This window comes from Cenococcum geophilum (assembly GCF_001692895.1).
Source record: "Cenococcum geophilum 1.58 unplaced genomic scaffold K441scaffold_8, whole genome shotgun sequence".
Classification (NCBI taxonomy): Eukaryota; Fungi; Ascomycota; class Dothideomycetes; order Gloniales; family Gloniaceae; genus Cenococcum; species Cenococcum geophilum.
Genome location: NW_027137566.1, coordinates 2975393 through 2989714, shown reverse-complemented (window position 1 = coordinate 2989714; position 14322 = coordinate 2975393). Strand labels below are relative to the sequence as shown.

Sequence of the window (14322 nt, the reverse complement as noted above, 5' to 3'; positions counted from 1 at the left end):
CTAACGCGTTGGCGGTTAAGCTGATACGTGGTCTCGAGCTTCGAGGGTAGTGTCTTCCAGGTATATACGTGTCCTATCAACGAATCTACAGTTCTTAGACACTGTAGACAATTCTTAGCAAAGATACGGTCCTCTAGGCGATCTTACACGTCAGCAGTTAAGCTGATACGTAGTCTCGAGCTTTAAGGTCCTCTAGGCGATCTAACGCGTTAACAGTTAAGTTAATGCGTGGTCTTGAGCTTTAAGGGGTGACGTAGCTCTCTCTAAGTAAAGATACAATTCTTTAGGCGATCTTACGCGTCAGCAAGCTGATACATGGTCTTGAGCTTCGAGGGTAACGTAGCTTTCTCCTTTAACTAAAATAGGGCGATAGCTCTGCGATCTAACGCGTTAGCAGTTAAGCTAATGCGTGGTTTCGAGCTTTGCTATTGCGTATTTCCTGATCTGTACGTCTACTAATCAGTGTCGGTATAACTCTCTTTATCAACGTGCACGAATATCACTTATAGTGGTACGTATGCGGTGTTGAAGTTGGTAGTTGATTGTTAGAAGAAAGGGGTTGCTCCAAGGTCAGACAGTTAGTCTCGCTTTGTAGTCTTGTGACTACGTCACGTGATTAACGTTCCGACACTTAGCTTATTATTGCATTTTACGGCGTTAAGTATTCCTAATATTGACCTAACCTATAACCCAATTAATCTTTAGATTATATTCCTGTAACTAAGGCATTCCTAATACTGCCTTATCATTCCCTAATGGTAATATATCGAAAGACATCTTAACTTATCTTCCTTTAATAGTTAACTAAATAGGTCCTATTTTAAGATTAATAATGCCTTATTATTCCCTAATGGTAATATATCAAAAGACATCTCAACTTATCTTCCTTTAATAGTTAACTAAATAGGTCCTATTTTAAGATTAATAATGCCTCCTTTATAGGCTATCGGATCTCCTAAAATCGTCACTAATAGGTAAGAACATTCCTTCTACCGGTGTAGTAACCCTATTCTTTTAACTGCTGCTAGTGAGATATGGTTCCTTATTGCTCCACTATCTATTAATGCCTTAAACTATTAATCTTACCACTTAACTTATAAATTTAGGTATTGTCCTTAAATTCCTTTAAGGGTCTAAGGCTCTACTACTAGCTCCCTTTGGTCCTATAGGCCTCTACTTTTCCTAACTATTGGCTGCTAGATCCTATTTATACTTAGTCCAACTTAGGCCAATACTTAGTTCGCTTTTTGTCTTTAATATTGTTGGGAATAGGGCAAATTGCCGCCATATGCGGCAAATTGCCGTCACGTAAGGCAAGTTGCCGTCACGTGTTGCCGCGGCACTAGCGTGGTAAGGAACCTTAAGTTTCTTACCCTTCCCCTTTCTTGGAATAAAAAGAATAACAATTATTATACTATCTACGAACTATAGCTACGTGATATCCCCCTTATATAACCAACACTAATTAGTGGTTAACTTTATAGTTATGCTATAGAACAGCTAGGTATTTACTAAGAAGAGACGAGCCACTATATTAGTGCTACTTGTGCTAAGGGAAGCTGTCTTTTAAGGTTAGAACTGGTCCTAAACCTTAAATAGAACTCTTCTATAAATCTAAGGATCTAAAGGCCAGAACTGGTCCTAAGCCTTCCCTAGATTATAGATTCTTGCGTCTATTACGCAGAATAACACGCTTTATAAGTCTTCGCGATTTAAGGCTAGAACTAGTCCTAAGCCCTATAATCGCAAATATATGTTATAAACGCGTACTAAATAACAATCCCTATACCACCAATATTCCCTTCCTTTAAAGATATAACTATGGCCATTCTGAATAACTAGAGAGACTCCTTACTACTAGGGGTAGCTATATACGCGAAACTTATTAATAAAGATTAGGATATATTTACCTTTAATATAACAACCTATACCGCAAAATAAGTTAATAACTTTCTCCTATACTATATTCTATTTTACTAAGATAGCCACTACGCCGATTTATAGTTATGGGAATACTTTAGGGAGGATTTTATAGGATAGACCGCCGACACCTAGGTACTTAGTAATGTTAATATTATTTGGGATTTTTGAGACTCCCTTTAAAGGAATAGGGTATACGTTACTAAGGACGGTAACCTAATTACTAGTAATATTTACGCCGTTCTTACTAGTATAGAAGAACTAGTATAGACGGAAGCTAAGATTATACGTTAACTATGGAAACCTAAAACTAACCTATATTCTTTAGAAGGCAACTTTAATTTAGAACGAAACCCCTAAAACGCTACTCTCCTACCTAAAGGTGCTTTCCTACCTAGAGGTGCTCTTCCTTTACCTCTACTACCTTTAACTCCTCTATTCTAGCCAACCGATAAGCCTTTATCTTAAAAAGTTATAAATCTAATAAAGGTATATTTGGACGAAGAGAAGAAGTTTAGAGGAGAATTATATAATATACTTAGAGTAAAACTATAAGTCTTTTATAACTGCTGTAATAAGGTTGGAATTTAACGCTACTAGTTCTATTATACTTTCTCTATTATATTAAAGGGACGGGCGGCAATGTTTTATTATAACTATATTGTAGGTAAAAACTATAGCTTTAATATAATGCTTTAGCTTACTAGAGCCTACTTTAAAACTAATAAGAATTGCTAACTCTATATATTTAAATGGCGGGAGACTATATTCTAGAGAGTTATTGCTTTTAACCCAATAATGACTTACCTAGAGTGTCTTTAACTACTCTTTAATAAACTCTAAAAAATCTAATATGGTCTTACTAAAACCTACTAAAATAAGAACAGTCTAAGGGACTAGGTTATCTTAGCATACTATAGCGTTCCTAAGTGTAACTTAGCGCTATATAAACCTATAAATACATTTAAAGGAGTATATGCCGAACTACGCTCTGCTATAGGCACTGTAATATAAATATAAAAACCCTAATAATTCTATATTAAAAACCCTATTTAAACCGGGATTCCAGACTAATATAATTATAACTAAACTAATTAAATATATAGTGGCCGGAGTAGGGGATACGGTAGAGGGTATAATTAACGTCGACTATGAAGTAATTATAGAGGTCCTTATAGAGGTTTATTTCGGAACAACTGTTAGAAGAAGTGCTACGTTTATAAGAAGCTAAATTGCTAGTTAAATAGACACTCTTTTAATAAGTAAAAGGAGGTATATAACAAGTTCCGACAAAGTGCGAGAAATGTTAGAAATTGTAAGGTTACTGCGGCCTACTTCCAAAGCTTTCTGGTCCAATATAAAGGCATAGAAGACCTTAAGGATAAGGTTGATAAGGCTAAATAGCTTCTTATAGATATAGATATTAAGGACTACTCTCCCGACTAATACTTTACTAAGTATAGTGAGGTAAATGGCATATAAACCGTTGCTATCCTTAATGATTAATCTACGTTCCATTCTGTTATAAAGTTAGATATCTTTAATAAGCTAAAGGAAAGTTCCGCGTTCTTCTTTAATAACAAATACTTAGTGAATATCTTCTATAGTATTATGCCAGATACTAGAGCCGCAGGAGTATCTATAGTAGGAGAACCTCAAGTTTAAGCTCTTTAGTAGCTTAATAGCTCTGTTTAAATCGACTAATTAACGGCAGGCTAATATATAATTCGCTTTAATAAGGGTACTATAATCTCTCTTAGCATAATTAAGGTCCAAACCCCATTAGGATATATTACCTTCTATATTATTCCCGCGAATACCCCGTTCCTATTCTATATCTAAGATATAGATAAATTAGGCGTTAAGCTCGATAACCTTAAGAACATACTTATTTAGGGAGATAATTGGGTGCCCGTTATACGCAAGTAGGGTTACCCTTAGTTGCTCCTCTAATAACTAGAAAGGAGCGTTACTTAAAATCACTTAACTAAGTTAGAGCTACGTTAACTATACCGTTGTTTTAGCCACCTATCCGTTTACTAACTGCTTAGGGTTCTTTAACGAGTAGGTTATAAAGTTAAGGTTAAGGCAATTAAGCATCTTATAAAGTACTGCTATTACTACTAAATGAACCAGAAGTCCCCTGGCCGATTTAAGTTCACCCTTAAAGATAACTATGACTTTAACTTCTGTATTATTATTAATGTTATATATCTTAACGGCAAGCTAGTCCTCTAAGCTATTAACTTATTAACCTCCTTTTAAGCCGCATGTTTCTTAAGGGATATATTAGCTAGAAACGCATGGGATACCCTTTAGTTATACTAGATTAATGTCTACCTAGGACCCCCTAATTAAATTATTTATAACGTAGGAAAGAACTTTTTATTTATAGAGTTCCGATAATAAATAAAGGCAATAGCAATTAAGGTTAAGGAAGTCCCTATTAAGGTATATAATAGTATTAAAAAAGTGGAGCGATATTATACGCTATTACGCCGCGTATATAAGATTATCTCTTTAAAACTAAAGGACGCTAGCGAAGAACTTACCTTACAAATGGCTGTTAAAGCTATTAACGATTCCGCTGGCCCGGATAGACTTATACCTATATTACTAGTCTTTAGCGCCTACCCTTAAATAACTAACAATTCTCTACTATCTCCCTCTATTATATAATAAGCTAAGGCTATTCGCAAAGCAATAAAGAAGGTACGACGTCTATACGCTACGCGCTAGGTTAATAACGCACTAGAAATAAGAAATGGCCTAAATACCTTAACTACGCTTAATCTACCACTCTAATCTAAAGTACGGGTATGGCGTGAAAAGGGAGGATGGTTAGGCCTATATAAACTTATTATAATTAATAGTTAAACTTATACTCTTTAGATGCCCTATAGACCTACTTAATTCCGTTTAACTGTTATTAGGCCCTACTATAAAGATAACAGTTCCGAGCCTTTACAGGATGCCCTAAAAGATGCCCTAAAAGATGCCCTAGAGGAGAACCACAATTAACATGCCCTAGAAGGCGACTGTAATCCTAATATAATTATAGTAGACGTGCCGCAACTATAACGCGGTAGAGGTCGCCTAAAGGGATTATAAAATCGCTAACATCTTATTAATTTTAAAGAGCAATTCGTTGCTGCTATAGAGAGTAGAGTTAAGTTATTAATGGCCTTTATAATAGCTAAAGAGAAGGCTAACTTTAAGCTCGCAAAATAGCTCTAAAAGGAAGGTCGTATTATAACCCCAGGAGCTTCTTTCTAAGCATCTAATAAGTAGGAGATTGACGGTCTTATCGCAAGAGGAGTCTTTAAATTTAAGAAATATGACCCTACTAAGTTCGATGGAGTTCGCATCTTTAAGTTAAGAATGGTTAATAAGATTAAGGGTAAAGCTACTAACGCCCTATTTAAGAAATTAAGGCTTATTATCTAAGGTTACAACGATAATAATAAAGAGATGATCCTTATATAATCTCCTATAATTTAACGAGCTAGTTAGTAAGTTATTGTTATATTAGCTCCCTTCTTAATAAAGAATAGAATGGTAGTTTATTTGTAAGATATTACTTAAGCCTACACCTAATTAAAGATGCACCTTTAGCGCTTAATATTGGCATACCTTCTGGAGCAAATTCGCCACCAGTATCCTGAAGACACGATTATGGTTATGCTTAAGCCATTATATGGAATTGCAGAGGCAGGAACTTATTAGTGGGCTACTTATAGTAAGCACCACAAAGAGAAGCTTTTGATAACTACTTCTATATTCGATCCCTACTTTCTTATTATAACTATAGGAACTCTATTTAGAATCGTCGGCATATAAACTGTCACGGCACTGACCTGACGCGTTGTTATGGCTACGCGTATGCATGAGCACGGACCTGACCCCTGAGCGACGTGTATATATACCACCTCACCTCCTACATAGATCTTCACACGACATCGTTTGTCAATCATATACAGTCACCTCGTACATCGTACCTTGACAGTCCGCACGTACTGTGACAGTATGTCGTGTCATCTTATACGCCCCTGGTAGGGCCTCGTTTCCAAAGCCACGTTTCCAAAGCCACGTTTCTAAAGCTACCCTACCCCGGGCGGGATTCTTACCCTCGTTCTACAACAATCTCTGCATGTTAAATCCATTCAAACCGGTCTCCTCTTTAAGTTTCTAAGCTGGTAGTAGGGAGACACCCTGCGGGCTATAGTTTCTCTTCTTAGTTTGAGTTTCCTAGGCTGGCAGCAGGGAGACACCCTGCGGGCTATGGTTTCTCTGTTTTAGTCTCCGAGTCTCCGTATCTAGCCATGCTACTGCTTCACGTCCAAGTTTCTAAGCCGGCTGTAGGGAGACACCCTGCGGGCTATGTTCCTTGTGTCTTGATTACAGTGTAAGACTATGGGTTACGATCTCGTCTCCGTCTCCGTCTTTGAATTTGTATAGATACTACTTCAAGTTTACCGCGATAAGAATCTACGTTTTAACCTCGATCTCCGTACTCTGAGCCTTTTGAGTCTACGTCTTAACCTTGATCTCCGTACTCCGAGCCTGTTGAATCTATACCTCGATCTCCGTACCCTGAGCCTTTTGAGAGTTAATATCCGCAATACGCCCCGCGGTTACATTTTTTTTCGTCTCCCCCGTTTTACCCCTTCGCCTTCGGCTTTATTTAGTGCTCGAGACGAGCACTAGCGGAGAGCGATGTAGTAGGGATATAGGTAGGAGGGTCTGAGGACTGTAAGGACGAGGACCTTTAAGGACTGGAAGGANGAGAACCTTTGAGGACTGGAAGGATGAGGATATATGGTCTATTTTTTTTTACCTCTGTTTTTACTGCCGTCACTTGGCTCACAGGAGCTCGCCTTGTTGGGGAGGGATGTACTGTCACGGCACTGACCTGACGCGTTGTTATGGCTACGCGTATGCATGAGCACGGACCTGACCCCTGAGCGACGTGTATATATACCACCTCACCTCCTACATAGATCTTCACACGACATCGTTTGTCAATCATATACAGTCACCTCGTACATCGTACCTTGACAGTCCGCACGTACTGTGACATAAACTAACAATATAATTATCTTAGGAGATAACCAATTCTTAGCTCTTAAAGAAGATAAGCTAGTAAAGGCAAATCTTATAGTAAAGCTAAAGGAAAGACTTAATTTAATAACACCATTGCTCTTTAATAGATGTATCCTTTCTATAAATAAGGATTCTATTACTTTACGCCAGAAGGGTTAAGGTAAGAAGATCGATATTATTAACGTTAATTCTCTAAAATAAGGATATATGGAATAACGCGCTTATGGGGCTTATGTTGCTTTTATCTATTAACCTAAGGCTTCCTTTAATCTCTCTATTGCCGCCTAATACTAGGAACTAACTAAGGATAACGTTCTTGCTTTAAATAAGCGCCTTTTTTAGTAGATGAATTATCTTAACTAAGGGCTACTCTATATACCTATTAATCTCCCTACTGCTAAGATCTTCGTGTTTATTAATAGATCGTTCGCTAATAATAAAGATTTTAGCTCCTAGTTAGGATATAAGATTATTATTACAAATAAATCTACTAGAGAGAATAACTTTATAATCTACGGCAACCTTATCTATTAGAGCTTAACTAAAAGCAAACGCATTATTTAAAGCGTTCTAGCGTTAGAGATATATGGAATAGTTAGCGGAGTTAATATAGTAATTGCAATTAGAACTACCCTTAAGATAATTACGGATTAACTCGAAATTCCCGCTATTCCTATAATTATGTGCACCGACTTATACTCCCTCTATAAGTGTTTAGTTAAGCTTGGCACTATAAAGGAGAAGCGTCTTATAATTAATATTATGGTACTTTAGCAATCCTATAAGCGTTAAGAACTCTTTAAGATTTAATAGATTAATAGCTAAAATAACCTAGTAAATATAATGACGAAGGTAAACCTAAATAAGGCACTAGAGATATTTGTTAATATAAATACTTTATATATATAAGTTAAAGGTTAGGTTAAGAGGGAAATTTAAAGATATTACGGACGCTTTAAGTACAATATTATAACTACTTAGAGAAGAGACGGAAGAAGCTAGTTGGTTAATTTAGGCACGGTCTAGGATAGAGCCGATAGAACCATGTGACGAGGAATGGTAAGTAGAGTCACGTGATGTGATCTGTATAATCTGTGTAATCTGTGGGATTTATAATAGAGTAAATAGAGCAGACAGAGTAGATAGAGCAACAACTCTTATAGGAGTACGGTTGTGTATTTAAGGACTTTTAATCCCTACCTAGATAGTTCCTTCCTCGTAGTAATTCTCAGAATATAATTAGAGTTAATCTGTTAGGCAACCACTCCACTAGTTGTTATTACGTTGTTGACTTTTATACTTGTATTTCCTATATACCTAGCCCAATAACGAGCCTATTGTAGTTCTTGCTATAAGGTTTCGTTACACAATTACTACCTAGTTACAGTATTAATATAAGAAGTCGAATAACATGCTACTAAAAGCAGCTACTATAATGCTATTAATGGTAACAACTACTTTAAGGACAGGAGGTGATACTAGTATAGCAGATACTGACTTATAGCAACCTATAACGGTCGGACAGCTATAGGAAATAGTTGACTAGCTAATAGCTAATAATATAGTAATAGAAGAAAGACTTAACGGGATAGGAGTAGTAAAGATTAAGCTACTATTAATTAAGAGATTTATAGGAGAGAGGTTGAAGCTTAAAGGATTCCTTACGTAGATGTACTTTAAGGTCTTATAGGAAGGAGTAAAGTTACCTACACCCGTGGATTGGATAGCCTACGCAGGACTATTTTTATTAGGAAAAGCACTTAAGTGGTTTAAACCTTACCTTACGGAGATATAGGCAAACGGAATGACGACCACTAACTAAGATATGCGATTTATATTCTTAAGTTAGGAAGGATTTATAGAACGACTTACGCAGATATTTAGAGACCTAGAAGAAATAACTATAGCGGAAAGAAAACTTTAGAACCTTGTATAACGGACTTTAGCAATTAAATATATAATATAGTTCTAGATACTAGCAATATAAGTAGAGTGGAATAATAGGGCGCTTATGGTATAGTATAAATAGGGACTTAAGGCTAAAGTCTAGGACGTAATTATTCTAATAGAAGATGCGAACACCCTAAGGGAACTAATAGATTAGGTGATTAAGATTAATAATTGGATCTACTAAAGGGAACAGGCTAAGAGAGGCTAGGATAGAGTTTTATAGTTATATAAGGCGTAGAGTACGCAATAATAAAAGCTAAGTTAGAAACTATGGTATGGCGTAAAGCCAATAGACCTAAGCGGTACTAAAGAAGCCTATAAGAGATGGAGCAAACTAGGGAAACCCAGAGGATAAGGATTAAGTGATTAAAGGTCTAAGGAGTAAAGGCCGAATTAGGGATTTTAATAGCAGAAGACATTTAGGCGGACTCTATAGTAAGAGAAATGGTTTAAAGAAGGAGCTTACATAAATTGCGGAAAATAAGGTTATTACGTTAGAGACTATAAAAGTGGGCAGAGTTACTATATAGTAAAAGGCATAAGACTAGTAGACGATATATATGTACAGAGGGATAATAATATGCTGCGAGGAACAAAAGAATGTTTAATTAGAAGTTTTGCGTTTTGTTATAATAACGCATACCAAATTTATAAGGATACTAAGTATAGTATAAGCTATTAGCTATAAGAGCTAGTACCTATAGGATATAGAGGAACTAATAAACTAGTTCGTAAATCGGATATTAAGGATGATGAATTCGACCTAGGCAAAATATTCCGTAATAATAAGGTAGTAAAGGCCGCTTACTAGGAGCGAGTAGACCTTAAAGATATTATACTAAAGGCAGAGGATGATTCCACTATAGAATAAGGAATATTAGTAGGGATTAAAACCCCACTAGATATTATGTCTATCGCTTTATAAGACGCAAGAGAAGTAAGACAGCGAACCACTTTAGCACTTAATAAAGGCAAAAAGCTAAAGGCTTAAGATTCTTATGATGAGATAAGAGATAACTAAGATTCTTAAGACGAGATAAGGCACACCTAAGGACCTACAATGGACGAAAACCGATGGAGTAGGGTAGCAGCTTAGTTTAAAAATATACGAATAAGCTTGGGATAGAGTTTCCTATAGGTATAAGACTCTTAAGACAAGATAAGTAAGATTTAAGACTCTTAAGATAAGATAAGAACACTATAAACGCCTAGTTAGACTAAGGCGGGAGCTAAGCTTAAGTTAGAAGTAAGCTTAGGATTAAAGAATCTAAGAGGTTAAGAATTTGGGATATAAATTAGAACACCTATAAGCAAGAGGTAAGGAGCTTCTTTATAAATTAGAGAATCTGCAGTGTAAATAGTAACTAGACTGGGAGATAGATATATAAACCTAGAGGACTTACTAAGGGAACGCAGTGTTCAGCCTAAAGATTGAAAGTTTAATACTAGGATTAAGAAGTAAGATGACTTTGAGGATTAAAGCGTAAGGCGTAGACTAAAAGAAACCATAGAAGAGTTTAGGTAAAGAATTATTACATAGCAAGAATAGAAACTAGATAAGAGATTTAGCATATTAGGACGTATGAAGGACAAAGCACTAGTATAAAGAATTACTAATAGGCCGAGAGCAGGTATATTAAGAGCTAAGTAGCTTACCGAACTAGAAAATGAAGAGGATTTAAAGATTCTAACTAGGTTTGAAGAACGATATATAAAAGGCTGTCACGATGCAGCGATAAGAAGATACTTCCTTATGGATAGACTGTATATACTCTAGTAACTATACTAAAAGTGGTATAGGCAAAGGCATAATGATAAGTGGGAAGATTTCTATATATAGTTAGATAAAAAAGTTATCTAGGACCACCCGATTATAGAGAAGGCTATAACGTATATTAAAGGAGCCTTAATTATAATATTAAAGAATCTAGAGGAATGTTTAGAGGACTAGAGAAGCGAGAGGCGTATCTTAGTACCTATAAATAAAGTTATAACGTTTAGATCAGCATAATAAATGTTTAAACTTAGGGACGAAGACGAGCTAAGAGTTGACCTAAAGCACCTAGCATACCACACGTTATTATAGATTGCGTGCGTGGATAATATATGCGAAATGTATAAGAATCCGAAGGAAAAGAATTAGAAATACCCTATAAGGATATACTGGATAATAGATAAGTAATAGTATAGGAATACTAAATATATATATAGATGGCATCTAGCAGAAGTCCAAGAGGAAGGAAGTTTAGTACTTTAACCAGGAAGATTTCTTACGGAAAAATGCTTAGATAGACAATAGTAGTAGGAATGCTTAGAAAATACGTGTCTATGGTATATTAAAGATAAAAAGCGAACTAGGCATTGGCCAAAGAGCGAGCTAAGTATACTAGGATTAAGCAGCTAATAGTTAGGAAAAGTAGAGGCCTACGGGACTAGAGGGAGCCAGTAGTAGAGCCTTAGACCCTTAAAGGAATTTAAGGACAACACCTAAATTTATGAATTAATTGGCAAGATTAGTAGTTTGAAGCGCTAATAGATAGTAGAGCAACGCGAAACTATATCTTACTAACAGTAGTTAAGAGAATGGGACTACCTTATAGATAAAAGGAGTAACTTTACCTATTAGTTATGATTTTAGGAGATCTAATAACCTATAGAGGAGGGATTATTAATCTTAAAACAGGACCTATTTAGATAACTATTAAAGGAAGATAAATTGAGATGTCTTTTAATATCCTACTATTGGGACGGGATGAGGTAGTATTAGGCATGCCTTAGTTATAGGAATATAATCTAAGAATTGATTGGGTTATAGGTTAGGTCGATATTAGGGATACTTGACGCCGTAAGACGCGATAATAAGCTAAGTTGGTATAGTACTAAGTAGGAGCAACCTATAAAGAAATAGAAAAAGGACTAAGTTATATACTAAAGAGATACTATAAGTATGGCAAAAAAACTATGGTTACTAGAAAGCGAAAAGCTATTAGAATATGTAGTATAGGATTATAAGATAGAGTTGGAACTAGGAATAAGTCTAAAGTTTTTTTTAATCTATAAGCTTACTAAAGAAGAAGGTAGAGTGTTAAAAGAGTTTATCTAGGAAAATCTATAAAAGGGATATATTAGACTATCGCAGTTATTAGCGAGTTATCCAGTACTATTTATACTAAAGAAAAATGGTAAACTAAGGCTGTATATCGACTACAGATAGTTAAACAGCATTACCAGGAAGGATAGGTATCCTTTACCCTTAATTAGCGAAATTTAAGATAGGATAGGTAATACGCAAATCTTTATAAAGATAGATTTGAGATAGGCGTACTATTAGATTAGAATTAAGGAAGGCGATAAATAGAAGGTAGCCTTTAGGTTAAAGGAAGGACTATATAAGCCATTAGTTATGCAATTTAGGCTTATAAACACACTAGTAATATTCTAGAAGCGTATTAACAATATATTAAGAGAATACTTGGATAAATTTGTTATAGTATATCTTAACGATATTATTATCTACTTAATAAGTAAGAAAGAATATGGAGAATACGTTAAATAGGTTTTAAAGAGACTATAAAAGAATAGATGCTAGTAGCAATTAAAAAATGCGAGTTCTTTACTAGGAAGACCGATTTTGTTAGATTTATTATTAAACTAGGCTAACTTAGTATAGATCTAAAGAAGATTAAGGCTATAGTGAAGTGGTAGGAACTAGAGAACGTTATATAGTTAAGATCGTTTTTAGGGTTTTGCAATTACTGCAAAAGGTTTATAGCGTAGTGGTTAAAAGATATTAAGCTATTTACGCGGTTAATAAAGAAAGAAGAACTATGGGTATAGGGAAATAAGTAAAGAAAACTCTTTAAAAAAGTTAAAAAGTTGTTTACCTAGGAGCCAGTTCTTAAGATCTATTAACTAGGACTAGAGACGGTTGTAAAAATAGATATATTAGACTATATACTAGAAGCATACTTTATATAAAGGCATTAAGATAGATAGCATCTAGTAGCATACTATAGTTGGAAGATAATACTACTAGAACTAAACTATAATATCTATAATAAGGAGTTATTAGGTATAGTTATAGCACTAAAGAAATAAAGAGCATTCTTATAAGGTATAGAGAAACTATTTATAGTTAAGACGGATTATAAGAACCTAATAGGATTCCTAATAATAAAGGAACTTAACTAAAGATAGGTTAAATAGGTAGAGATGCTTACGGAATACTATTTTAAGATTTAGTATACTAAAGGTATAGATAATACGCGGGCAGATACTCTAAGCCGTAAAGCTAAACTATAAAATAAAGAAAAGCCATTAGGGGCTTTATTGCGAAAAGATATAGATAGATTAATTAGGTACAATTATCCGAAAATTATAGCAACTTAAGAAGATAATAAACTAAAGAAAGTCTACAAGATACCGGAAAGCTTTTAGGTATAAAGGATTCTAAAAGCGTAACTAGAAGACTTATAGTTAGACATATATAAAAATTGAAAAGTAAAGTATATTCTAAGAAGTATAGTAGAGTAGTTTATGGAAAACTTTTATAAGGGATTAATTTAAGGACATAGTGGAGCCACGGGCCTAGTGTTAAGACTCTAGGAGGAGTATATTATTAACAAAATCTAGAGGATAGCTAGAAGGGTTACTAAAGAGTATTTAGATTGCTAAAGGAATAAACTAATAAGATATAAGCTATACGGAGGGCTATAACCTATTAAAATACTAAAGAGACTATAGGAGGTTATATTATAGGACTTTATTATTAAGTTACTAAAATTAAAAGATCCTATTACTAGATAAGATTATAACGCGATCTTAGTAATAGTAGATAAGCTTATAAAGTGGGGATACTTTATAGTATATATAGAAGAAATCTTAGCGGAAGATGTCGCTAGAATTTACGTTAAAGAAGTGTTTATAAGATATGGAGCACTAAGTAAAATTATATTAGATAGAGATTTAAGATTTATAGCAGCATTTTAGGAAGTATTCTTAGCGGAGTAGGGAGTTAGAGTAGTAACTTTTACCGTATATTATCTATAGACAGACGGTTAAATAGAAAGATTAAATTAGATACTAAAATAGTATCTAAGGCATTATATTAATTATGCATAGAATAATTAGGTATTGCTATTACTAGTTATATAGTTTACATATAATATAACACCCTAAGAAGGAATAGGCACATTACTATTTAAGGCAAATTATGGATATAAGCCAAAAACATCGTTATTACTATAGCAAGTAAAGAAAACGAGTAGTACAGCTAAAGAAAGAATAAAGGATTTAATAAATCTTTATATAGACCTTATAGAGATAGCTAAGGTAGTACAGTAGAGAATA

The 14322-nt window shown here is 34.7% G+C and overlaps 2 protein-coding genes across 2 annotated transcripts; one reads left to right on the top strand and one right to left on the bottom strand.

Moving 5' to 3' along the window:
• Positions 1 to 6071: 6071 nt before the first annotated feature.
• K441DRAFT_655093 (uncharacterized protein) lies at positions 6072 to 6840 on the top strand. The gene is made up of 3 exons (XM_067647786.1): positions 6072 to 6348; positions 6379 to 6485; positions 6528 to 6840. Exons 1-3 carry the CDS (start codon positions 6334 to 6336, stop codon positions 6625 to 6627), a joined length of 222 nt encoding a protein of 73 aa, XP_067507642.1. The 5' UTR covers positions 6072 to 6333; the 3' UTR covers positions 6628 to 6840.
• Positions 6621 to 6958, bottom strand: K441DRAFT_655092 (uncharacterized protein; the record flags this gene model as incomplete). The annotated part of the gene is made up of 2 exons (XM_067647785.1): positions 6758 to 6958; positions 6621 to 6670 (listed from the first exon to the last, which is right to left on the bottom strand). Exons 1-2 carry the CDS (start codon positions 6861 to 6863, stop codon positions 6624 to 6626), a joined length of 153 nt encoding a protein of 50 aa, XP_067507641.1. The 5' UTR covers positions 6864 to 6958.
• Between the last annotated feature and the right edge of the window lie 7364 nt (positions 6959 to 14322).